Source organism: Lynx canadensis, chromosome D1, assembly GCF_007474595.2.
Source record: "Lynx canadensis isolate LIC74 chromosome D1, mLynCan4.pri.v2, whole genome shotgun sequence".
Lineage (NCBI taxonomy): Eukaryota > Metazoa > Chordata > Mammalia > Carnivora > Felidae > Lynx > Lynx canadensis.
The window spans coordinates 49,811,179-49,836,268 of NC_044312.2; the positions used below are offsets into that span (position 1 = coordinate 49,811,179).

General features: G+C 43.6%; 1 protein-coding gene and 1 long non-coding RNA gene across 2 annotated transcripts in view; both read left to right on the forward strand.

Annotated features, from left to right (window-relative positions):
- LOC115525913 overlaps positions 1-10,533 on the forward strand; it is a 31,150-nt gene extending 20,617 nt beyond the window's left edge. The window contains exon 5 of the long non-coding RNA XR_003972489.1: positions 9,747-10,533. This is a non-coding gene — a long non-coding RNA (uncharacterized LOC115525913). The remainder of the gene's footprint in view (positions 1-9,746) is intronic.
- A 4,501-nt stretch (positions 10,534-15,034) lies between these two features.
- FAM181B (family with sequence similarity 181 member B) lies at positions 15,035-16,792 on the forward strand. Its single transcript, XM_030333617.1, has one exon. It carries the CDS (start codon positions 15,088-15,090, stop codon positions 16,366-16,368), a length of 1,281 nt encoding a protein of 426 aa, XP_030189477.1. The 5' UTR covers positions 15,035-15,087; the 3' UTR covers positions 16,369-16,792.
- Positions 16,793-25,090: the final 8,298 nt, after the last annotated feature.

Sequence of the window (25,090 nt, forward strand, 5' to 3'; positions counted from 1 at the left end):
GTCTTGATGCCACAATTCTTGGATTTAATGATGGTATAGAGTGACTGCACCATGAAGTTTGCCTATGACCATCCTGGTTTATGCCTTGATTCCAGTGTAATTACTGATAAGCAATTTTACCTTTTATTCTCAAAAATGTGGGGGCTCTTGGGTGGCTCAGTCGGTTGAGCTTCCGACTTTGGCTCAGGTCACGATCTCATGGTTTGTGAGTTCGAGCCCTGAGTTGGGCTCTGTGCTGCTGACAGCTCAGGGCCTGGAGCCTGCTTCGGATTCTGTGTCTCCCTCTTGCTCTGCCCCTCCCCCACTCATGCTCTGTCTCTCTGTCAAAATAAACATTTAAAAAAGTTATTTTCAAAAATGTACTCCCTTGGAAAATCAGTCATACTAAGACAGAAATTCTCAACCTTGCCATTCCTGCCTCTCTCTTCTGAAGAGTGCTCCTTTCTCTCTGGGCCCTATTTTGGAAAAAATAACCTAATATCCTCAGTGCATTTAGGCTTTCAAAACAGACTGGTAGAGGGACGCCTGGGTGGCTCATTTGGTTGAGCAGCCAACTCTTGGTTTCAGCTAGGGTCATGATCCCAGAGTCATGGGATCGAGCCCCAGATTGGGCTCTGTGCTGAGCATGGGTCCTGCTTAAGATTCTCTCTCTTTCTTTCTCTCCCTCTGCCCCTCTACCCCACTCATGCTCGCTCTCTCTCTCTCTCTCTCATATAAAGAGGAAAAAAAAAGACTGATGCAGAGGGTTTTCTTTAGCGACTTCTGCTTCTAGCTTGGCAACACAAAACTCTCCTGAGGCATAGGTGCAAATGTCCCTAGCAACCTTTCTAGAAAGGGCACAGAGTTAGTTCGTGGTGGTTGGACATGTAAGGCAAAGTACAGAGAGAATAAAACAAATTACAACCACAGAAAATTATTCTGCTGCATGGTAAAGCAGAATGTTGTAGATATAGCTACCATCTGGCCCCACTGAAGGTATGTTGGCAAGATTCTCAAGTCTGGAAGAGAATGTCGAGATCGTCTATCCATTTTATAGATGGGAGACAGGCCAAGGTGACACTCTAGGTAGTTGTGAAGCAGGGATCAGGACACTGGTTCCTTAAATCTCCCAGTCTAGAGCTTCTACTGGACCAGCTTCAGTTCGCCAAGGAGAAATTAGCAGAGTCTGTAGCAGTGACAACAACATGGAGTCAGCAATTTGGCCTTGGATAAAAGAAAAAGATTGCTCTCAGACCTGGGATGACTTGGCAGAGGCGCTGGCAAGGAAATTGCTATACGCAAGAGCATGGGCATTATTTTTCTTCTGTAAACAGAGCATGGCATCAGGTTGGGGGCCAAAGTCTTCTCTGGTGCCAGGAAAGTGACAGAGGCTAAAAACTGCTACCACGGATGAGGCGGTTTGCCACATGCCATGGAACACAAAGATAAATAAGCTCCTCTGCTCAGAAATCTCCGGTGGTTCTCTCCATTTTCCTAAGATCAAATCTAAGCTCCTCTGCATAGCATTTGAGGCACCCTTTCTGGTCTTGTCTCTCTCTACTCCCTGTCTCACACCCTATATTCCAACGACATGGTACTCCCGCAGTTACCCTGACACTACCCTGCACTTTTATACCTCTGTGTCCTGGCTCACGAGGCTCTCTGTAGGATGCCCTTCCTACCACCTTTTTAAAAACTTTTATTTACCAAAACTCTCCTTATCTTTTACAGCACAACTCAACGGCATGTTCTTTATGAAGGCTTCTCCCCCTTCTGTGCTCCATGTGCCTCTATTCGAACGCTGTCCTGAGGACAGAAAACATGTCTGGCATTTCTCCATGTCTAGAGCGTGGTGTACCTAGGATATTGCAGGTGCTCAGCAAATGCCTGCTGAATGAATAAATTGACATGACTGTTGGACTAAAATAAATCATTGGGAATATATCTGTCTTCTTAGGACCAGGACTTAATTACATGTGTATCTTTGGTGCTTAGGATGGTGCCTACCACATAGTAGGTCCCAATAGATATTTCTTTTTTTTTTTTTAAGTTTACTTATTTTGAGAGAGAGAGAGTAGGGGAGAGGCAGAGAGAGAGGAAGAGACAGAAAATCCCAAGTAGGCTCTGCACTGTCAGCAAGGAGCCTGATGCAGGGCTTGAACCCATGAATCATCAGATGCTTCACTGACTGAGCCACCCACATGACCCCCAATAGATATTTCTTAAGGGACAGAGATAGACAAGTACACAAATAGCTGATATATGGCAGACTGGGCATGGAGACACTGGACTTATATTTGAAGCTAAACGCTGTCCGTACCAGCTCCTTGACCATCAACAAGGTGCCTAAGCTCTGTGAGTTTAGGTATCTTCAGTACAAGGGGGATGATATTAACTACCTGAAAGCATTATTGTGAGGGTTAAATGAATAATGAAGGTGCCCAGTATACTTCAGATGTACAGTGGGAACTCAGTAAATGCTTGTTGAGTGAATGGGTGGATGAATAAAAAAGTGTCATTAAAGAGACTGAGGTAAAGCATCAGGAAAGCAGGAGGGAGGGAGATATGGCAGCCTGAGTTGGTGGTAACAAAGACCTGGGAGGGCTTTTTGAGAGAAGGGTTAACATTTAATATGGATTTGAAAGCAGAATAGGATTCTCAGAAAGTGCAGTGGAATTAGTGATACCTTATTCTACCTTATAGACCTATACCCTAGTTTATTTTCAGCTGCCCCTAATGCTATGCCCAACAAAAGTCACTATAACAATGATGAGGAAAGACCAAGCATAATATAGCAAAACAAGTGTTTAGGTAGGGGAGTCTAAATTCAGGTTCTCTTTTCATAAAAGTGATTTTGAGGGATTGGGGAAGGGAGATTGAAAGATAGGGTGGTATCCTAAGACTTAAAAGCTCCCCCTTTATTCATTTCCTCCTTGGTGCTGTCAGGAAATGCTTTCCGGAAAGAACAGGCAGGTTTAATGCAATTATGTCGTGTTGGCCCTCCCCAGTTTGGCCATGTGCTAGGCAACTCCAGCTGGCCTCACACAAGAGAAAACAAACTTCAGCTGCCCCTTAGGCCATTGTTTTAGCACTCCTCAGAGAAGGGTTCCAGCGGCTGATCCGAGCTGCTTAAGCTGTTTAATTGAATGAATTCAACCTCATATAATAGGATCTAGGTCTTTAAGCATTTCTGTCTGGCGTACCGGATATTAGGCTGAGGGCTGCTCAAGTTACCCGGCCTTGCTGAGACCCTGCGTGTCTCCAGTGTTGGCACTTGTCACATTCTGGTGTAAACCTCCGTGGGCTCAGAGCAGCCTTATGCTCTGCCCTGATGGGTATTGCTCCGCATTGATTCAACTTAAGTCTCTAAGAGGGGTATGCAATCAGGTATTTGAATGAAGTCTGAACCAAAGAAGATTCCACATGCAGGGACGTGTAATTTTTCTCATTTGTTTTTTTTTTTTTTTTAATGTTTATTTTCATTTTTTGAGAGAGACAGAGACAGAGTGTGAGCAGGGGAGGGCAGAGAGAGAGGGACACACAGAATCTGAAGCAGGCTCCAGGCTCTGAGCTGTCAGCACAGAACCTGACACTGGGCTTGAACTCACAAACCATGAGACCTGAGCCAAAGTCGAACGGCCACTTAACCGACTGAGCCACCCAGGCACCCCAAGCTTCTTCTTCTAAGCTGAGATCATGCTCTCATTGAGGCGACCCCTTCAGACAACTGCTTGAAGTGGTGATGCAAAAACCTAGCTACTTCTGCCTAGTGCAGTGCTCCTTTAATGAGTCCTATTTGCAGCAGACGTCTCTGGGCTTGCAGAGACTTCTGTCAGATCTACGGAACTGTCTGAGGCCCTCCCTGCTGGATTTGGCCTCTTCTTTCCTTTCCTTTCAGAAGTCTCAGATATGCATTGGAATCTGAAGGCTCTCCTTGTCCAATTCTGATTTCTCTCCCTTTTATCTTCCGTGTTATCCCTCAAAAGGCTGCCTTCCCTGAAACTATTGGTTATAGAACACTTAATATCTTTTCCATCTGTTTTCCAGTCCTCCCTTGACATAGTTCTAGCACAAAGTTTAGTTTAATTAATATTTAGTTTAATTAATATTCAATGATTATTCTATTATTAGTAAATATTCTTCACAGCTCATTTACATTTTATTGAAATTTCTTGTACAGCTTTTGTTTTACCCTATGTTAATAACTGCCTTATTTTGGTGGAGGGGGACTTAGTTTTCTATATACATTTCACTAATTCTTCCCTAAACAGGTTAACAGAATGGTAACACCTTCTTATAGAATTTAGAATGCTTTTGATTGCAAGTAGCATTATGCCCAGCTAAAAGTAGCCTAAACAAAAGAGGTTTATTATTTCACCCTTCAAGAAGTCTGCAGATAGAGAGTTCTGGGGTTAGTTAATGCAGTGACATTATAATATCATTGAGGATTCAGGTGCTTTTCACATTTCTGGTCTGCCAACCTCAGCATGTTGATTTTTTTGTTTTTTTGGCTTGCCCCTTCATGGTTATAAGATGGCTGCCACAGCTCCAAATATCATTTGCATATGAACAAAGGCAGGAAGGAGAACATTTCTTCTCCTCTTTCTTTTCTCTCCTTTTATCTCTCTTTTTGATATGTAGGTAAGGGGGTACTTTCCTTGAATTCCAAGAATAGATTTCTCTTAATGTCTCATTGGCCAAGATTGGATCTCGAGCCCATGCTGTAGTTAAAAGGGAAGTGCAATTGTCTGTCATATTCAGCCTCCACAGAAGTAGGTGGGCCCTGTCAGGTAAGGATAAGAATAAGGGTAGGATATTGAGAGCAGCAAGGGTATCTGCCACCTCCTACCATTATGGTCAAACACATAAGTATATCTATCATTTCCATTTATTTGTTTTGAGACATCCCCTCCTTCTCCAGGAATTCTCCATTTTCCTGTTTAGATTTGGATTGATTGTCATCCCTCAGTCTCTATGTGGTTATTGTTGTGATATTTTCTTGGTCATCATCCAGGGAATTCTATTTGATTCTATCTCATGATGGATCTCCTGTTTTCTGGATACTCTTTTCTTCTATTTCTTAATGGAGTACATTATTCTTGGTTCCCTGAGAAAAGTTTCTTGAGAGATAATTTTATAAGATATTGTATCTGAAAATGTGGCTATGCTCTGCTTATGCTTGAGTGACCATTGGGTTTGGTATAGAATTCTAAGTAGGAAATAATTTTCTTTCAGATTTTTAAGTTCATTGCTCCATTGTTTTCCAACTATTGTTAATGAGAAATCTGATGGTATTCTGATTCCATTTTTATTTTCATTTTTTGTTCATGATGGTAATTTTTCTCTAGAGTCCTTTATTCCTTGTTATTCTAAAAATTTATAATATGCTTTGGTGTGAGTCTTTTTTCATTAAGTTTGCCAGGCATTTAGGGGGTTCTTTTATTCTGGAAATGCATATCATAATTCTACAAAATTTCCTTCTTTAATTTCTTTCATAATATTTTCTTCTCTGACTTATCTATTCTCTTTTCTGAAATTTCTTTAGGCTAAATATTGAACATCTCTTTGGCTTTTTGTTTTTTCTAGGATATTTCCTCAACTTTATCTTCCAATTCTTCTCTTGACTTTTTAAAATGTATTACCACAAGTTTCTAAGAGCTCTTTATTTTTTGATACCGTTTCCTTTTTTGGTAGCATCTAATTCTTGTTTCATGACTGCAATATTTTCTCTTATCTTTTTAATGTTATTTTATCTCTTTAAATTATAATTTATAGGGAGTTTTCTTTTGTTTTTTGCACTGTCAGTTTCCTTTGGGATTCTCATCTCCCAAGGTTTTTGCTTTTGTTTTGTTTTGTTTTTGTTTGTTTGTCTCTGCCATCCATGTTGAGGACATTGCCCAAATATTTGATGAACCTTGCATGACAATTTATGTTTAAGAGTGGATAACTAAAAAGCTTACTGGAAGGCCACCCAACTTTTTCTCTTGTGCTGGTAACTGCACAGAGAAGACAACTCCAATTTCCTGATTGAGGAGTAGGTAACTTGCTGCAAACATTCTAGAAACTGACTGAAAAGGTTGAAGGTCATAATTCATAATGCAGAACCTCATTTAATCCTCTGTTTTCAGTACAATGTCTCATTGCTCCCTCTCCATTGCGCATGGAATCTCCTAGACTAGAACCATTATGGTTCAGTTTCATAGAAATAAAAATCTTGTTTTCAAATCCAATTAGGAGAGATGTTGTTATGTGGCTGCATGGGTTGGGAAAGGGATCTTAGAACCTAACTGCTTCTTACACAGGCTTTCAACCAATTCTCCTATTTTCAGTACCTCTCCTCACTCTCGCTTTCTTAAATACTGAAGCTTTCCTGGTCAGCTAGTTTCCAAATCAGCTAGTTTCCAAATTTCTTCTTCCTTTTTCTTTTCTTTTGCCATGCTTTGATAAATTATCATGCTTATAGATACATTTATGCCAGCATATACATTTTATATTTTCATTTGTCTTATTCACTATACATAACATACATTTATAATGTTTTTTACATTTCCTCACTAATTTAGTACTACAAAAACTGCTTTGAAGCTATTGATCTGCTTTCATAGATTTAACATCCAGATGTACTGTATTAATAATGAAGAGAGTGAAAATGTTACCAACAAAACCTGTAATGTGTAAATTATATAAAAATGAGGTGAAAAGCACCTCTCTTAACTGAATGGTCACATAATTTAATTAGAACAAACATATTCAGAACAAACATATTATAATACATGTGTAATAACTAGGATGTGATGATAAAGAATAAATTGAGGGGTGCCTGGGTGACTCAGTCAGTTAAGCTGCCAACTCGATTTCAGCTCAGGTCATGATCTCAGGGTCATGAGACCAATCCCCACATGGAGCCTACTTAAGATTCTCTCTCTCCCCCTCCTCCCCACCCCCACTTGCACCCTGTTTGTGCTCACTCTCTATCTCTCTGTCAAAAAAAAGACTAAATTGTGATTTCTGTGAAAGTCATAATTAATTTTTAATTTAAAATTTATGGAATATATTCCCACAAAATTGTTTCAGCTCTCTTTTCTTTTGAAATCACTAGGGATCACCTGAGCAATCAATCATTGATAACAAGCAGGGGATGGAGGGCACAGTATAGGAAACACTGACTTAGTGATTGTCTAGGGTAGGAGAGTCTAATGTTGCTTTTATGGTACTGCTTGCTGCCCTGGTTTAGCAATATTCTAGAAAGCTCATAGCATTAAAAAAAAAAATTGGACAGGGCTCCTGGGTGGCTCAGTCTGTTGAGCGTCCAACTTCGACTCAGGTGGTTTGGCTCAGGTGGTTCCCATGGTTCACGAGTTCGTGGGTTTGAGCCTGCATCAGGCTTGCTGCAGAGACTGCTTGGGGTCCTCCATCCTCCTCTCTTTTTGCCCCTCCCCCACTTGCGCTCTTTCTCTCTCAAAAATAAATAAACCTTAAAAAAATTGGACAGACACTGGTAGGATGCGTTCCAGTTTGCAAAGTGCTTTCACATCCATTATCTCAGTTGAAATAGGCAGGGCAGGGATTAGCCTTTTTTTTTTTTAATTAAGGGATCATCTTTTATTTTTTTATTTCAAGTTTTTATTTAAATTCTGGTTAGTTAACATATATGGTAAAAATTGGTTTCACGTGTAGAATTTAGAATTTAGTGATTTCATTCTTTTATTTCATTCTTTTTGATGGCTGAGTAATGGCCATTTGGGCCATTTATCAGTCAGTGGCCATTTGAGATCTTTCCATAACTTGGCTATTGATGATAATGCTGCTATAAACTTTGGGGTGCATGTACTCCTTTGAATCAGTATTTTTGTGTCCTTTGGGTAAATACCTAGTGGTGCGATTGCTGGGTGGTTGGGTAGTTCTATTTTTAATTTTTTCAGGAACCTCCACACTGTTTTCCAGAGTGGCTGCACCAGTTTGCATTCCCACCAACAGTGTAAGGGTTCCCCTTTATTTGCATCCTCGCCAACATCTGCTGTTTCCTGTGTAGGGCAAGGAGTATCTTGCTCAAGAGATATTTCCAAGGTATCCCATTAGAATGAAAGCTTTCTGTTTAGTTGCTTTTGATAGATTTATTGAAGTGTGGGGCTATTCTTCTGCAGAGAAGGCTATTATTTTTTTTTTAATTTTTTTTTCAACGTTTATTTATTTTTGGGACAGAGAGAGACAGAGCATGAACGGGGGAGGGGCAGAGAGAGAGGGAGACACAGAATCGGAAACAGGCTCCAGGCTCTGAGCCATCAGCCCAGAGCCCGACGCGGGGCTCGAACTCCCGGACCGCAAGATCGCGACCTGGCTGAAGTCGGACGCCCAACCGACTGCGCCACCCAGGCGCCCGGAGAAGGCTATTATTTAACAAATAGCCCATGAAAGTTATTTCATGACAAACCATCACAATACTTATTGGCTTAGAACTAAAATTTATTACCTCATATGGTTGTATAGGTTGGCAATGTGAGTGGTTATTTCGCAGGCCTTTCCTGGAATCACTCATGTGCTTCAGTTATCTGATGATTTGAGTGGGTTTGGAAGGTGCTGAGTGGCTTCACTGGCATGCCTGGCAGTAGTGCTGCCCATCATCGGGATTCTCCTGGGATTGTTCGTAGTGTGGGGGTCTCAATATGAAAGTGGAAGCTGCACAATCTCTTGAGTTGGAAGTTGCAAAGGTTTGGAACTTGTTTGCTATCTCCAACATAGACTTAAAAGTGTGGAGAAATAAACCGCATGGGAAGTTTCAATGTCACATTGTAAAGGGGCTTGGACCCGGGGATCAGTGATTTATTGGGGCCATTTTTATAATGATCAGCCACAGCTGTTATTTATGAAGATTGGTCACTCCATTTTATACTTTCCTCTTGATGGGAACCCTTGAAAGAAATATCTGACTGTGTCTAGTAGCAAGGATTCTTCTTTTTATCCTAAGCAATTCATAACTACACTGATACCATGAAAGGAGAAACAGACGAGTAGGTAGTAAATCTTGGCTTTACACTGAAGCTATTCATTGCAGCACTATTTGTGATACAAAAGGTCTGGGAAAAAAACCCAGCTAAGTTAATCATAACAGGACTGGTTGAATAAACTGTGGTAGATCCACCCAGTGGAATACTATACAACTATAAAAGAAAAGGAATGAAGATATATTATTGTGAAGTAAAAAAAAAAAAAAAAAGAGGGAAGCATATATATGATTATCTAACAAAGAATAAGCCTGAACCCAAACAAAACAACAACGATGATAACCTATTGGAAGAGGGGACAAAATAGGGTAGAGGGGCTACAATGAAAGCTAGCCCTTCCTGACTATGTCTTATGGTGTAGTTTTGAGTTTGAAACCATGTAAATGTTTAAAAATTATAAAACAAAATTAAACATGTATAAAGCAAATTTTATATGAAACAAAGTAGAACAAGTGAACCCACCTGTCTATTGAATTCGTGACATAACCGCTAGGATTTTTTGAAGTGAAATTTAAAACATAGTAATTAGACTGTTCCTCACCAGTGGGATATGTTTGAAGGACAAAAGGATGGGGGAAAAAAGAAGGAAAGAAAAAGAATTGTTTGTAGTAATTATATTATTAAGAACATTGGCATTGTTATTATGAAAGTATTACACATATTGTAGCATATATTCTATAGTGTGTGTGTGTGCATGTGTGTATGCTATAGCATAAAAAAGAACATGAATCTGATCAAGCCTCTTCTTCTACTTCCCATTTACAGGAAACAGGGACCAAAGAAACATGTTAAATGACACCATGCAGATTGGATGCAACTAACCAGGTTTAGAATGTGGAAAAGATGACAAGGCAAAGACCAGTTTCTTCAATAAACCAATTGCAAAGAAAACAGAAAGTGGAGGCAATATAGATTAACAGAGATTTAAGAGACATACCAAAACAATTCTTTGCTATTTCTTCCATTGAGGGTTGGATTCTAATTTCCCTCCCCTTGAATTTGATCTGGCCTTAGTGACTTGCTCGATCAACAGGATGTAGTGAAAATGACATTCTGGGAATTCTGGGGCTAGTTTGTAAGAAGCCTGGGAGGTGCCACATGAGGCCACTTGCAGCACTGTCTCTGGGATACCTGAGCCTAAGAAGTCTGAGTACTCTTAGACCAGTATGTTGGAGAGGCCAGCATTGTAGGCACAGGTGCAGTCATGTGAATGATGCCATCTTGGATCCTCCACACCAGCTATAGTCGATGTGGAGTGGACCAGAAGGATGACTCAGCCAAGCATTGCTCAATTAGTAATCCATAATACTGTGAGATATAATAAAATGTTTGTTTTTAGCTACTCAGTTTTGGAGTAGTTTGCTATACAACTATAGACAAACAGAATAACATCTAATATTTTAAGATGGAAATTAAGATCTGGTGTTAGTAGAATGTGGTTTGCAGGAGGAAAGGATGACAAAAAAACCAAAAACAAACCAAGAGATATGTTTTTGGGCATGTTCAATTTGTGAGGTAATGTTATTTCATGATGAAAATGATAATAAATTGTGTGGTGAAATTGAGGAATTGATTTATTTTATTTGAGGTTTCAAAAATAGCTATGAGATGGGGCGCCTGGGTGGCGCAGTCGGTTAAGCGTCCGACTTCAGCCAGGTCACGATCTCGCGGTCCGTGAGTTCGAGCCCCGCGTCGGGCTCTGGGCTGAGGGCTCAGAGCCTGGAGCCTGTTTCCGATTCTGTGTCTCCCTCTCTCTCTGTCCCTCCCCCGTTCATGCTCTGTCTCTCTCTGTCCCAAAAATAAATAAAAACGTTGAAAAAAAAAATTAAAAAAAAAATAGCTATGAGAAATTGGTATGGGGGAGGGGAGAAAAGATGCATAATTATTTTTCCCTTTATGAATGTGCATTCCTGACATCTCTGAGGACTAAGATCGTCCTGCAGGGAGTATGATTAAAGTTACAAAGAGGAAAACAAAATAAGTAAGTCAGCTCTTGATCCTGCTGCTATATTTACCCACAAGAAAGGAGGCAGCTCTCAGGTGGGCTTTTGTTGAAGTAATGTCCTGAAATCCAAGTGTAAAAGAACAATATGAAATCTCAATTCTCCCAAACTGTTTGGGGCAGTTCAGCCCTTGAGCCCCTGGGGGGCTTGGTTCCCAAGGAGACTAATCCCACTTGCTTAGCATTAGGTATCACTAGGGCAAAAGAGCTCTAGTCTGGAGCTCTGCAGAGAGGCCCTTGCGCAGGCTGGAGCTGGGTCCCTTTGCCCCATAGGAAGTGAAGTGTATTGATGTCAAAGCCATTCAAGTGAGTGTGCTCACTCAGGGTGTAGGAGGAGGGGCTGATGGGCTTGGCAGGATCTGGCCACTGACTGCTGAAACTAATTTCATCCCAGATAGAGCTCTTCCCCAAAGGAAAGTAGATCAAGGGGGAAAGAAACTGAGACCATGAGGTAGGGTCTACATGAGCAATTTAGTTGGATATTGGAAGCTCTAAGGATTTATTTTGGCTTCAGGTGTTAGTTATTTCAAGTAGAAGTTATTCTTTATTGCCTTATTTTCTATAATTTTCCATAAACACCCTTACTTTCACATAACCATGTCTCTGTTCGGGCTGTTCCCAGAGACATTGCTTGTTTTCTCGGTATGCTCAAATGCATCATTTAAGTCTTAGCTCAAAAGCTACCTGTCTATGCAGGCTTCCCTGACTTTTCTGAGCCGACTGGTGGGTCCTTTGATCCCATCAACTATTACACCTTTAACTTACTTCCATTGAGACATGTATTACATTATATTACAATGACTTGTTTGCATGTCTTTCCATCAGAAAGGGTAGAGATCATGGCTTCTGGTATCTGTATTCCCCAGTACTAATACCAACATTGTTGGTGTCAATAATATCTGAATGAATAAGTGACTGGATGGATATTTTATGTCTAAGGATCAATTTTGTGAATCAGGCTATAGAACTTCCAAGCCATGAGTATCTTATATGTCTTTATATAGCTTTATGTTGACAAAGAACTTCCTCTTGCTCACATGGATTTTCACAATAGCCTTATCAAATTGGTTCACATTATTATTCCCATTTTATACATGGGAATATTGGGGGTTCAGATGGTTAAGTGACTTTTATATAACCAGTTGGATAATAAAAGGCAAGATTGGACTCCAATCTCAGGCTCTAATTTCAGCTCTTCCTCTGCTACATTATAAGTTTCTATAGCCGGCAAGTATAGCTGCTCTCTTGCATTTGAAAATAATCACTTTGTTGGGGGAAAGAACAAATGATGCTGATTTTATAGAGTGATGTGTTGTTAAGAAACTGGTGAGACCTAAGGAATCAAGAACATGGAAATTTGTGGAGCTGCTGTTTCATGCCAGGAGCTTTCATATGCCCCAACTCACAAAAACCTTGAGGAGTTGAGATGATCTCTGTTGTACAGAGAGAAAAAAGTAAGACTCAGAGGTATTATTTGCCTGCTATGTCGTGTAATTCTCACAAATACTCTGAGAACAGTTATGACCATCCCAATTTTCAGATAAGGAAACGGAGCCTTAGAAGATGAACTGACTTGTCCAAGGACATTCACCTAGCAAGTGGCAGGCCAGAATTTGAACCCGGCCTTATTAACTCCAAACAATCTCTGAGCTTAAAACTCCAAAGATAAGGAAGTGAAGGGATTTTACATATGAAACTTTTCACATTCCATTTATTTTGAATATGATTATGTTAGGGCTTAGTTAACTCTCTGCAGATTACAAGAGATTTTTCAGACTAAAGATATCAATTAAATGTAAAGCCATATGCAATCTGTGTCTGGGGATTTGTAAGAGTTGCTCAGTTAAAAGAAGGTGAAAAAAAGATGTTCTTAGCTGTCAGACCTGAAGGCCTATGGAATGGTCATGTCAGAAAGGAGAAGGTAAGTGCTGACAGCCACATCTGACAGGTGAAAAACACAAATCGGTAACAGGCTCACACAATTTTCTTACTGCAAATGTCACCAAGAGTAAAACAGCCCGATCATGAAGAACAAAATCCTGTGTTACTCTAATAAAAGGAATATTATAACTGAGCCACCTTAATTAAAAAAATAAAAAGTTTGATTGAGCCATGTTGGCTTGGATAGTGTCTACTTCAATGGGAATGCTCTCTGGCTTCTCTTCTTTGCTAAGTCTGTACCTTCAGGGTGCTCAAAAATTTTGCTACATCCTGGAAAATGGAGGCTTAAAGAAAATAATTTTTTAATTTTTTTTTATTTTAGAGAGAGAGAGAGAGAGCACACACATGTGAGTGGGGGAAGGGCAGAGGGATTGAAAGAGAGAGAATCCCAAGCAGGCTCCGTGCTCAGGGAGGCTGATGCAGGTCCCAGGACCCTGGGATCATGACCTGAGCTGAAATCAAGATGCTCAACCAACTGAGCCATGCAGGTGCCCCTCAAAGAAAAGAGTTTTATAAGAGATGGTCTGCATTTCCCTGGGGCAGACTCTGCACCTAAATTATCATAACTTACTTAGAGAACTCTTTATCACACATCTTATGTGTCTTTTCTATCATGATGTCTTCATATATGTGATCTCATTGAATCCTCACGAACACCCTGTGACAGAAAAGACACATAAGGGAATATAGTCACCTTTGTAGCGTGTTAGAAAAGTAAGGGCAAATACCCATCACAGGCTATGCAAGAGTCAACAAATAAGGATTTTCCACAGGATGTTTCCTTTAAATATGACAGGCACCCATGAGGTGGGCAACCTTACCTCCATTTAATGTGAATAAAAGACAGAAAGAGGTTAGCTGGTTTGACCAAAGCCATGTACTCATCAGAATCTGGATTTTAACCCAAACCACAGAGCTATTGAGTGGTGGAGCTAAGACAGAATGGGGGAAAGACCAGTCTTTTCTGAATCATCTTCTATGCTCTACCATATTGCTCATTTTCTCTATCTGAAGAGGATTGCCCAGGTGAAACTGGGTCGAAGTGAACTTCAGAGTGATCCTGAACAGAAGTTCCAGCTGGACAACTTAAATGGCATGACAAGTAGGGGAGAGGTTCTGATCCAGATTTTGTCCTAAGGTGCTGAGAGTTTTATACACACACAGGGTTCTCTCTCAAGCACCTGCTGGCTTAGTGGAGTAACTCCTTTCTCCTTTGCTTCCTGCTGTCTATCTACGATACTAAAAGATGGACCAAGCGCTTGCCTCAATTTACTATAAACTAGTTGTTACTTTTAATAGAAACAAGGGTATAATAGAAATAGGGTAGAAGAAAGAGCATTGGTCTTAAGAGTCCTACAGACACTCCAGTTAGAGTCTTAGGACTAGGGCTACATCTTAAAGAGACCCTGGTTTCCTTTTCCCATCTTATAGATGAAGAAGAGGAGGCCAAGAGGGAGCACAAGTTCTGTCAAGAACTTAGGAATGGCTTTGGTGTTGAACTGGAGGGGATATAGCTTACGCGGCCAACTCAACGAACCTCTCTGAGGCTGTTTTTTCATTTGTTAGATGAATATATGGTTACAATATGCACTTCACAGGGATACTGCTCAGAGATTAAATGAGATAATGTACGGATAGCACCTGGAATAAGCGAGCGCCCAGTAGCTGGTGGCTATTATTGTTACCAAAGCTGGGCTGAAACACTTCTCTGGACTTCTGCCTTCTCGACCTGACAGAGAGTCTCACGCGCCAGGGCGTGGTTGTAGAGGAGCTAGAATTTGTGGACGGGCCATCTAATCCTCGCCTCGTGCAGCTGCAGCTAGGCAAGAAAAGCGCCCCCAGAACGAAGGGAAACGAAGGGGTTAAAGTGACGAGCTTGAGAAAGCCCAGAAAGCTAGAAAAACGGCTCCCCCCCCCCCTCACCACCCAGGCTAAGTAAGCCCCTCCCCTCCACCACCGGGGCGGTAGCCGCGCTCTCCCTCCCTCCGCCCCTTGCTTACAAGACCTAATGAGCTCCCCCGCAAGGCCGAGCCGCGAGCCGGGCCCGGAGCGAGGAGGCTGCGCCGCGCGCGCCGCGCGAGGGCGGGAGCCGGGCCTGGGTCGCGGGCGGGAACCGGCCGGGGACGCACCCGCCGCGCTGCGGGTCTCCTGGGAGTCGCGGCGATGGCGGTGCAGGCGGCCCTCCTTAGCACGCACCCCTTCGTCCCCTTCGGCTTCGGGGGCTCCTCGGACGGGCTGGGGGGCGCCTTCGGAGCCCTGGACAAGGGCTGCTGTTTCGAGGATGATGAGACCGGGACGCCAGCGGGCGAGCTGCTGGCGGGCAACGAGGGCGGGGACATGCGCGAGGCCACCCGCGACCTGCTCAGCTTCATCGACTCGGCGTCCAGCAACATCAAGCTGGCACTGGACAAGCCAGGCAAGTCGAAGCGGAAGGTGAACCACCGCAAGTACCTGCAGAAGCAGATCAAGCGCTGCAGCGGCCTGATGGGCGCCGCGCCCCCCGGCCCGCCCTCTCCGGGCGCCGCCGACACGCCCGCCAAACGGCCGCTCGCCGCCCCCAGCGCCCAGGCCGTCGCGGTCCCGCCCCACGGCAAGGCTGTCCCCCGGCGGGAGGCATCGCAGGCCGCGGCGGCCGCCAGCCTACAGAGCCGGAGCCTGGCCGCGCTCTTCGACTCGCTGCGCCACGTCCCTGGGGACACCGAGCGGGCCGGGGGTTCGCTGGCTGCGCCCGCCGCCGGGCTCGGCGGAGCGGGCGCCGGGGGCTCGGGAGGGGAGGCGGCCGGCACCGCGGGAGGTACGGCGGTCCCCGGCGCCAGGAAGGTCCCGCTGCGGGCCCGCAACCTGCCCCCGTCCTTCTTCACCGAGCCGTCCCGGGCGGGCGGCGGCGGCTGCGGCCCGTCGGGGCCCGGCGTGAGCCTGGGCGACTTGGAGAAGGGCGCCGAGGCCCTGGAGTTCTTCGAGCTGCTGGGGCCCGACTACGGCGCCGGCACCGAGGCGAGCGTCTTGCTCGCCGCAGAGCCTCTCGATGTGTTCCCTACGGGAGCCGCCGTTCTGCGGGGCCCCCCGGAGTTGGAGCCCGGTCTCTTTGAGCCGCCACCTGCGATGGTGGGGAGCCTACTGTACTCCGAGTCCTGGAGCGCCCCGGGCTGCCCCCAGACCAAGAAGCCGCCCCTGGCTGCCCCCCGCGGCGGCTTGACCTTGAACGAGCCCTTGCGCCCCCTGTACCCCTCCGCCGCGGACTCTCCGGGAGCGGAGGACGGGCCCGGCCTTTCGGCGTCTTTCGCCCCCTTCTTCTCAGACTGCGCCCTGCCGGCGCCACCGCCGCCGCACCAGGTGTCCTACGATTACAGCGCGGGCTACAGCCGCACGGCTTACTCCAGCCTCTGGAGACCGGACGGGGTTTGGGAAGGGGCGCCCGGGGAGGAGGGGGCGCACCGGGACTGATGGAGGGGTACCGTAGCCTCCCCTTGGAGACCGCTGTGGGGAGCTCCCGCCTCTGGGTCTCTCCTAAGCTTAAGAACGCTGGGAAAGTGCACGTGGAGATGAAACGATTTAAAAATATTCACTTAATAAAAGAAACTTACGAAAAAGAATTGAAGAGGAGTAGGGGGTGGTTTTAATCACAGCCTCAAGTATTTAAACAGAAACAAAAAACGTTGGTAGGTTCTTACTGGACCAGACCAGACGGGCTTTGGGAACGGGGGTGGGGCTGGCGGAAGGGGCAAGCGGTGGCTCCTGCAGCCCTTCTGCAACTTTTCAGCAAAAGGTCAGTGTGTGTAGTGTACTTGAGCCTTCAAAGCGGTGCGCTGGTCCCTCCCTTTCCTTCTCCTTTGAGTGCATTATGAATTAAAGCCTATATTGAAAAGAATGGAGCGAAGATATGTTATTGATTTGGGTGTTTTCTTAGAGGATGGTTCTCATTACGGTCTCTTGGCCTTGTTAGGTGAGAGTGTTATTGAAGACAGGAGGCCAGTGGCCCACTGCTGACCGCCTGGGTGTGGGACTCCTCTCTGCCCTCAGTGTTTTCTGCTCCCTTCCTCTTCCATTTCTTTTCCACTCTTAACGGTGCTGTTGCTTCCCTTCCTTCTCTTTCTCTGGTCTCTTGTTGCTCTCTTTCGAGATATATAAATAGAAATATATATATATATACACACACACACACACACACATACGTATGTGTGTGTATGTATATATACATATATATATGCATACATATATATTTCTGTCAGCTTTTCACGAAAATCTCTGACGTAGGAGGCTTAAATTTGGCAAAACTGGGGGTCAATTTCTCTCCCTTTCCCATTCTTCAGCCACTTTGCGAGGATGGCACTAGTCACCTTATTTAAGTTTCCTTATCTGAGAGGAAGGGGATAATATGCCTTCACTGACCACTTCTTCATAGCTTGGTGGGTAGTGCAGAGGGGAAATACATAAAACTCCTTGGGGCTACTTGATTGGTTCTGCAGGTATACATATTTTATATACATATATTCATGGTTTATACATATGGAAGCCATTAGGATTGTGAGTCCCATGCTCTTTTTTGGCCTCTGCCTGGTGATTGCCCTTTCCCTTACAAGCTGTACATGCTCTCTACCCTTTCTCCTCCTGTTTCATTGCCCAGCCCACCCGCCTAGGTTGGTTTCTACCTCCCTGTGCTTCCTCATTTCCTGTACTCCTCACATCCCTCCGTGGAACCGAATGGTGAGGGTGTGATGTTTCCAAAGGAGTCTCTATTCCCTGAATAGCAGATTTGATGATTGTAATCTGAAGGGACCCCAAAGAGTCAGATCTGTTAACTGAGATTTAGGGGAAAGTCAGATGAATGTTTTAAGCAGCCATGATGTGGCAGAGAGGACACATGGCATTACCAGGATGGTAATGCCTCTTTGAGGGGCAAAAGACGAAAGACTGGGTGGGGAATAAGCAGCTGGACAGAAAAGAGGGAGCCCTTTAGTTCTGCAGACCTGCCATGAAAATGCATGAAGACCAACACTCAGGAAGTGTAAGGAGATGTCATTTACTGATTAATGACATTGCAAAGAGAGCTGCCTCAGTTCCAGGCAGCCAAGATAGATTCTAGGAATATCTACATGTGAGAAAGTAGAAACCCCAGTGTTACTGCGAAAGATGTTAAAATCCAGATTAATGTTTGTACAAATCAAAAGTGCTGTGATACTTTCAGAAAGGAATTTGTCAAGAAACAAATGGGTATCAAGCCATGGCAGACAACTTTAAATGCTGTTACTAAGTCTCTTTATTATGATTAAAATCTTTCTTTAGATAGCACCACAGGAAATACAGCAATGAGTCTTGTTAATGACGAAGAGAGCTTTTCCAAGAGAGCTTGTCCACTGGATTTCTTTCAAAGTGATAAAAAGGGATTAATTCCATTGTGTAAGCAGAGTAATATTCCAACTGTCATTTAATTTATCTAAACTACTGTACTATGAGTACAATCCAGGACAGAATAGCATAATAGGAAAACATTAACCCCATGACACTGACTAAGGCTATAGTAGTCACTGCAATGTTTCTTTCTTAATTTCTTCTTTCTTCTTACCCAGTTCAGTGAAACAGGCTATCTGACTCCCAGTATTTTGCCATGCCTTTCATTAATAATGATAATACCAACACTGTGTTTCCATGTGTCAGCACTGAGCTTCTGAACAGTGCATGAGGTAGGTGCTCTTATTATCCCCATTTGAAAAGAGAGGCTCAGACAGGTTAAGTAACTTGTTGAAAGCAAGCAATGAGTCCAATATCCAGATCTATAAGTGTCCTAACACCACGACCTGCCCGCCACTTGCAAGGCTCTGCTGTGATTTGTTAGTCTATATGGCTCCCAGTCCCCTACATTATGCTACCAGCAGGGTTTCTCAACCTCAACCACTATTGACATTTTGCAGGAGATAATTCATTGCTGTTCAGGTTGTTCTGTGCATAGTAAAATGTTTAGCGGCATCCCTGGCCTCCACTCACTATATAACTCCTCTAGTAGCGACAATCGAAAATATCTCCATTACCCCATGTCCCCTGAGGGACAAGATGGCTGCCAGTTGAGAACTATTATGCTAGACAAATATATAGTGTCTATGGGGTGCCTGGCACTTTCACAGACATGACCTCATTTAATTCTTACAAAGGCCTGTACTTAGGTATTTGTTATTTGTTACAGGTGAAAAGGCTGAAGGGAGGGGGTTAAATCAATTAACTTAGCTGTATCTTATCTGTGCTAATTTAAGAGTCATGGACCAGTTACTTAGCTGTATTGAGACACAGTCTTCCTGTTGGCAGAATTGGACAACAATCTTCACAAAGAGTTATCGTGGGGATTTGGCTTAGGGACTATATGCATACCCACCAAGAGAGAGGTAGTCCTTAGCAGGCTTGGCATTATATCAAGGTTTCAAACCATTCTGTTATCCAGGATGCCAAGAATGTGTGCTGGGTCACTATGTAGCCTCCAGATTGCCCCATGTCTAATTCCTTTTCTCCCCACATTGCCTTCCAGTCTGAGCACGTGTGTGTCTGACCATGCCACCTGCTGTAAGTAGCAGCCATTAATAATACTCCTGCAAAGGGCTGAATGTATTGTTACTTCCTCTCACATGTCATTTTCTACTGCAGCCTGTGTTAGAAAGTATTTTTGTCTCTTGTTTAGCCACATAATTGTTTGTAGAGTTTTCTTTTTAGGTACAATGGTAGATATTTTTCAAGATCAGAAATATAATATGTAGTTGTATGACTTTGGACAGGCTGGGGATTCTAAACTAGTTGGTAACAATAATTACACTGTATGCTGCATATTCGTGATTCCCCATCTCAGCCTTGGTGCCTGGAATGTGTTTTAGTGTCTTCCTACATCCTATAAGTGGCTGTCCCAAGCCATTGCTCATCTCCATTCAAGCCTCTGCCCTACCCTTTTCCTCACTCCCACATCCTGACAAGATGGAGAACATCTGTTGTAAGTCTCCCTCCATTTCTCATCCCCTCTTTCGCACAGGAGTGTTTCTCTCTAGCAGGCAGGAACTTCTCCTGCCCTCCAGGCTCAGCATCCTGCCCTTTCTACCTCATGAGAACAAGATGTTTCTCCATCAATTAATTATCTTTAGTCTTTTATATCTTTAGCTTCACCCTCATTGGTTCCTCTCATCCTAGAAATAAACTTTTAGTATGGATTAAAAACAAGAAATAAGGAGAATAAAGAAGTGCAAAACTCTTTTTCTAGATATTAATCTATCTTCTCTTTAAAGTTGAGTCTCTCAAGGAAAGAATCCACGTTTTTTTTGCTTCCACCTCACCTACTATTTATTTATTTATTATTTTTTTAAATGTTTATTTATTATTGAGAGACAGAGAGACACAGAGTGTGAGCAGGGGAGGCATAGAGAAAGGGGGAGACATAGAATCTGAAGTAGGCTCCAGGCTCTGAGCTGTCAGCACAGAGCCCAACGCGGGGCTCGAACTCTCAAACTGCGAGATCATGACCTGAGCCAAAGTCAGTAGCTTAACCAGCTGAGCCACCCAGGCGCCCCTCACCTACTATTTAAACCTTGCCTATTTGGGGTCTTAACCACCCAGTTTGCATGAAAGCATCTCAGTTTTAGCACTGAAAGTTCCAAGAAGCCCCTTAGTCCTGGGCAAACTGGGACGGATGACCACTCTACTTCTTCCCACTGTTATCCCAAAATTGCTCTCACTGAAACCGTGGTCACCAACCATGAGGTCTTTAGCCTTCACCTTTTTTGGCTTCTGTGCTGCATCTGAACATCTGGGCTCCACCTTCCTGAAGCTCTCCTCCTTGGGTTTTGTGGAATCTCATTTTCTTTTGGTTTTCTCCTTTCTGGCCATGCCTACTTCTTGCTGGAACTCCCATACACTGGTGTGACCCTGGCTCCTCTCACTTCTGTCCTTTGCTCTTCATACTCTATACATTCTTTCCTGGTGATGGTAGCTGTTCCCGAGGCTTCAGCCATCACTTAATGTGCTGATGACCCCCAAATTTAGGCCTGCTCGGCTTTCTTCCATCTTAGACTCATTTCCCCACCTATTTCCTAGACTTCTCTTGGAGGGGTGGGCTCATAAGCTTTCAAGCTTTATGTCCAAAATCAAATACACACACAACTGGAGTAGCCCACAGTCAGCCTGGCCACACTTTTCTCGTAGTATCCTGACCCAACAGTTACCTTGGCCTATTCCATACTAGCTTCTAAGTCAGTATGTCTCAAATATTTTTATTCATGACCTTCAGAAAAACCTCATTTTATGTTATGTCTCAATATATCCATATCCCTATTCATGTGAATTCACAGCCTTATAAACATACTCATATTTGATAATTTAAATATTATTAGATTATAATCTATATTAATATTCAATGTCTATTGTCTATTCAACAGACAATCGATTTTTTTTTTTTTTTGCAAAGCCAAGATTCTTCTTAGGAGCTATGTGAAACACTGATACTTTCTTTTCTATTTACTAAAACCTGTCTATTATCCACTCTATGGCTTTTATGACTCATTAATGAGTTGGGTCTGCTGTTTGAAAGATGCTCTTCTAAGGTACTCTTGTGTATCACCTCGGCACTCCTTTGCCAATGTCACTTCCCTAGTTTGGGCACTCATCACCCCTCACCTAACCTAGTGTGATGATCTCCTAATGACTTTCCTGTCTATGAAGTCATGATCATTTAATCCATCTTAACCATCTCTCTCACCGAGATGATATTTTTAGAAAGCAACTTTAGTGCCATCATTCCTTTCCTTAAACTCTCTCAGTGGCTCCTGTCACTTTCAAGGTGAAGTTCAAAGTCCTTAGCTTAAATGTGTGGCTCCTGCCTAGTCTCACCTACCAGTCCTCTATAGTACCTGTGTTTCAGGAATTTAATTCTAATTATAGATAGGTGCTTGAATACTCCATACACATATCACCCCCATAAATTTGTGTCTGCCCTATCTATACCTAGACTGTATGCCTCATTTTCTCTGCTTGCTAATTTCTACTAACCTTATTATTCTCAGCTTATATCTCAACTTCTTTTTTAACCTCCCTAGATCAATTAAGCACTTCTACTCTGGAATCATCTATGATATTCTGAAACCCCAGGCTTACTCTCTTGTAGCAATTGCACTGTTATAACACTTGTTATTCCTCTGCTTCCTCTATCAGGGGCAGGTACTTGCTTCTGCGTTCTTCTCACTTTTTGGAATCTGGTAATGGTAACATGTTATAAATGATTACTGGATAAGGTTTATGGTGCTTTAAAGATGAAAAAGAAACTTTCCATTCATCCGCACATTTGAGCTTCACCCCAAACTTGTCAATTTCCCAAATAATCATATGTCACTATTTGTTAAGGATCTACTGTGCAAAGAGAGCCCCTTTCTGTAGGAACCCTAATTGTGGCAGGAATTGTGTATGTGGAATAACAACCACAATAGCAATTTTGTCAAATCAAAGAGCAGAGTTGTTTTGCCTGGAGCAGTGTATTTGGTGGCAGACATTGAGGATATTGTGACACGCTTTCAATCATTTGTCCCATATATAGAGTGTGACCAGAATTTTCCTCTGTGAGATCAACAATAAGTAGAAACCTTGTTCTTAATGAGTCTGAAATTGAGTTGAGCAGTTGACACTATGAAATGTTCAGTGTCCATAAGGAAGTGAAGAAACAAAATCATCTGAAAGATGTCACAAAGTACTAGTTTTTTTGCTAAATGAATGGTATAGGCATTTTTTTCACTTTCAAAAGGTGATGTGACATTCCTATAAGCATATTTCAAATTGATAAAAATCATATATATTTCCCCATAGAATGTAAAGGCAGAGAGGGAGGGAGGGAGAGAGAGAGAGAGAGACAGAGACAGAGACAGAGATAGAGAGAGGGAAGTGGGGGAGGGGAACCAATATATGGCTAGATTCCTGGCAAGTGGTTCAAGATCCATTTACTACCCATAGTAAATGTTTTGCATTGAATTGTGTTCCCTCAATAAGATATGTTGAAATGCTAACTCCCGGACCCTCAGAATGTGATCTTATTTGGAAATAGGGTCTTCACAGAGGGAATCAAGTTAAAATGAGATCAGTAGGGTGGGAGCTAATCCAATATGACTGACACCTTTATGAAAAGATGCCAAATTTCCAAAAGAAATTTGGACACAGAGATAGATACCTACAGGATGACGATGTGATCAAATGAAGAGAGAAGACAGCCTTGTGACTGGATTGATGTGTGTGAAAGCTAAGGAGTACCAAGCATTGTCCACCAAACACCAGAAACTAGAAGAGGCAAGGAAGGATCTGCCTCTAGCATCCTCATAGACAGTGTAGCCATAGCGACACCTTGATTTCAGACTTCTACCTCCACAACTGTGAGATAATAAATTTCTGTTGTTTTAAATCACCCAGTTTGTGGTACTTTGTTACAGCAGCCCTAGGAAAACTAATGAAATAATGAACTCTATGGCAACTAAAATTATTCCTATTTCTTATGCCATAATGTGTTTTTTTGTGCTTAAACAAGACCTATATAATCAGACCACATTTATTTCATTTTATTGCAGGGAATACTAGGAAAGGGACTTTGTATAGATGTAACAAAAACCCTGGAAGCTGTCCATAATTTGAGGGAGGGGCTCTCAGTAGCCCCTTCCTTGCCTCAGCCTGGACTACTCCACAGTAGTTCAACTACTATTGTTGAACTTCACCCCATCCAGCTGCACTCAGCTGCAAATATTCAGCATCTGGACCAGTAAGAATCTATCTTGACTGTGCATGGGGAATCTGCTCTTCAACAAAAGGTGGTCTAATGGCCACCTTGATACCCCGTGGTGGGGGTGGGGAAGCAGGCAAGCATGCTCAAGATGGTACAGCCTTTTGTCTACTCTCCTTGGTGTGTACTTGATCTGTATGACATGGTTTTTGCTCTGTCTCCCTCTGAAGCTCAGCTGGGTCTGGAGGTCTATTAGGATGCCCAGCTGGGGCTGGCACCCTTCCTCTTTGCTAGACTTTAGGCTTGTGTGTGCAGGCCCTGTGTGTCCTGTCCATTGTTATACCATCTGGGACCATCTGACATTCAGGGACTCAAATATGTATCACGCGAACAGATTTCTAGCTCTCCTTGCTATTGTCCTTCCTTGCTACCAAATTCTCAGCACTTACAGCACTTCTTTAAGTAGACTCAAAGATGCCTTGGGATAAGAATACTGTTTCTTATGGGACCATCATTCATAGAGTAACAACCCTGAATGTCTCACATGCCCTTCTCATCCTGTTCTTCCCCTGACACACATCCAAGTCACACTTGTCTTTAGGCCCTCATGAGTAAGCTGCTGTTTCACTTTGACTATATCACCCCTCTCCCAGGCCAGCACAGCACCCCACCTAGAGGGTGTCCCTGGGCCTACAGTTTTTCCTAAGGGAAAAGAGAGCCCAAGGTGGACATCCAGCTCCTCTAGCATTCTGGGATGCTTCCCAGGAGGTCCACTTTGATCTTACCTCATCCCTGAGGCAATTAGTGATTCCCTCAGGGCTAGACCTCCAGGGATTAGCTAGAGACCGAGAAGAGGGAGAGGCTCAGAGCAGCTAGTGTGTAGATTGGCCGATTGCATTCCTGCTGGTGGTGGCACCCCAGTGGAAAGCCCAGCCAGGGATTTTACCTATCTATCTGCAGAGCCCAGCCAATAGCCCTGTCTGGCCAGGGAGGTTGGTTGGCAGTTCTGCCCAGTTTGAGTTCCCAGCTGTAGATCCCATTCTATGGACCTGCCCAGACAGGGTGGCAAGCTAGCAGACCTGCCTAACTACTGAGCATAGCTTTCAGCCCTGCTTAATAAGAGAGCCCGGCCAGAGACCGTAGGGAGGCTTAGAGCTCAGTTCATCACCCTGCTCGGGCAGGAGGCTAAGCCAGCAACCCTGCCTAACTGCAGAGCACTGCTTGTAGCCTTACCCAACTAGGGAGCCTGGGCATCTGCCTTGCCCAGTCTCAGAGCCTAGGTTGATTGCTAAGCATAGTCTCCAGCCCCACCCCATCAAATATCTTGAATAGCAAGCCCAGCCCACAGGAGAGCAAACCCAGCAGCCCTTGCATGAAATCCAACCTGTGATCCCACCTAACTACAGGCACAACCTGTGGCACTACTTGATCATGCAGTGTAGCCAGCCA